This window comes from Pocillopora damicornis, chromosome 4 (genome assembly GCF_964200805.1).
Source record: "Pocillopora damicornis chromosome 4, jaPocDami1.2, whole genome shotgun sequence".
Lineage (NCBI taxonomy): Eukaryota > Metazoa > Cnidaria > Anthozoa > Scleractinia > Pocilloporidae > Pocillopora > Pocillopora damicornis.
This window is the reverse complement of record NC_142673.1, coordinates 26,714,819-26,716,467: the sequence shown is the minus strand read 5'-3', so window position 1 is coordinate 26,716,467 and position 1,649 is coordinate 26,714,819. Positions and strand designations below refer to the sequence as shown.

Below are 1,649 nucleotides of genomic sequence, written 5' to 3'. Positions count from 1 at the left end.
AACAAATAATAGGCCATATATTGTTATTATGTAAAGTTATTTATGTTTGTACCTCTGAAACAGTTAGGGACACCGGCGTTCCATACACCCATTTTAGTACAAAATACAGTGTCGTGTCTGACAATAGAGTAACCATCCATGCAACTGAAATTGAAGATAGACCCTTCCACGTGACCTTATCCATTAACTGCTCCGTGTGTAAGATTCGAAGAAAGCTTTGGGCACTCTAGATAAAGAAGAAAACAATGACAACATTTAATAACGTAATTATACCATATTAGGGAAGTAAGATTAGTACTTGAACATCAATTTTTCATATACCTATGGGACAAGTTGGGAGTGAGCCATTCCACACCCCGGCATCCGTGTAAACTACTGTGTCCGCACCAATTAGAGAATACCCTTTCCTGCAACTGAAGTTGTAGTGAGCACCTTCCAGTGAGCCACTCCCATGGATGAAGCCATTTGCCAACAATGAAGGAAGCGTTGTGCACTCGAGAGGATGAACAAGAAAAGGTTGCCTACGTAAAGAATACTCCCTTACAATTCTCGACAATAACAATCAAGACTTGATGCCAGGTCCAGAAGAGGAAGACAGACCTCAGTTGACAGAAGGTGAGCGCTCTCAAATCAAATCAATTTCGGTTGACTATGAATATGCACGTACCTCTAAGACAGGAGAGAAGCGAGTCATTTCATATCCCAGCATCCTTGCAAACTAAAGTTTCTGTACCAACAAGTGAGTACGCTCTTTCACAGCTAAACTGATACTGGGATCCCCCTAAATGGCCTTTACCCCGGAAGAAACCAAGACTCTTGTGGAGGTCTCTGTTCTGGATGAAACCATGCGGTATAGATGACGGTAGGATAGGACATTCTGAAAGACACATGTAATGACATTAAAAAGCCCTTTCATCATAGCTTTAAATCACATATATGATTCATATTAAGAAATCAAAAAATTTTGAGAGATCTGGTGCCCTAACGTTTGGCGCGCTGGAGTCCGGATCGAGAGGTCTGGGCTCGAGATGTGGGCGAGCCATTGAACCATATCCTTTTAAGCGATACACTTTGCTCTCATTGTAGTGCCTCTCTCACCCAGAAATAAAAATCGGCACCGGAAAACCTTCAAGAAAACTCAAACCTTCCAGGATAAGAGTAGCAATATTCCTCGTCGCTTCATTTTACAGAAAACGGGATAAGTTTAAGCTCAATGTGAAACTTAGCTCGAGTGCATGCTTTTCCTTTGCATACAACATCATATAAACAAATCAAAAGGCACTTACCTCCGAGACAAACGGGGACACCTGCGTTCCATCTTCCCATTTGAGTGCAATACAAAAGACCTTGACCCACGATAGAGTAACCATCGTTGCAGTTAAATTTGTACTATGGTCCCTCCACAAAACCCGTCCCATTCTTTTTGCCGCTTTTTATTTCAGATGGCAGCCTAGGACAATCTGTGTGAAGATTTTCAAAGATGTATTCGATAAGTTTTATGAGTAAATTTTAAAACTGTATATTTTTTTTGCTGCTAATTATAAGCTCGTGTTGCTTACCTACAGCAATGACAATCTAATACAAAATAGAGTCTCTATGTTATGAAAAATTAGGGTGGTGATAATTATAAATAGTAAACCTCAATATTC

The 1,649-nt window shown here is 40.3% G+C and overlaps 1 protein-coding gene across 1 annotated transcript; it reads right to left on the bottom strand.

Moving 5' to 3' along the window:
• Positions 1-675: 675 nt before the first annotated feature.
• On the bottom strand, positions 676-1,416 carry LOC149047450 (limulus clotting factor C-like). The gene is made up of 2 exons (XM_089205088.1): positions 1,287-1,416; positions 676-877 (listed from the first exon to the last, which is right to left on the bottom strand). The coding sequence occupies exons 1-2, from the start codon at positions 1,324-1,326 to the stop codon at positions 696-698; spliced, it is 222 nt and encodes a 73-aa protein (XP_089061214.1). The 5' UTR covers positions 1,327-1,416; the 3' UTR covers positions 676-695.
• Between the last annotated feature and the right edge of the window lie 233 nt (positions 1,417-1,649).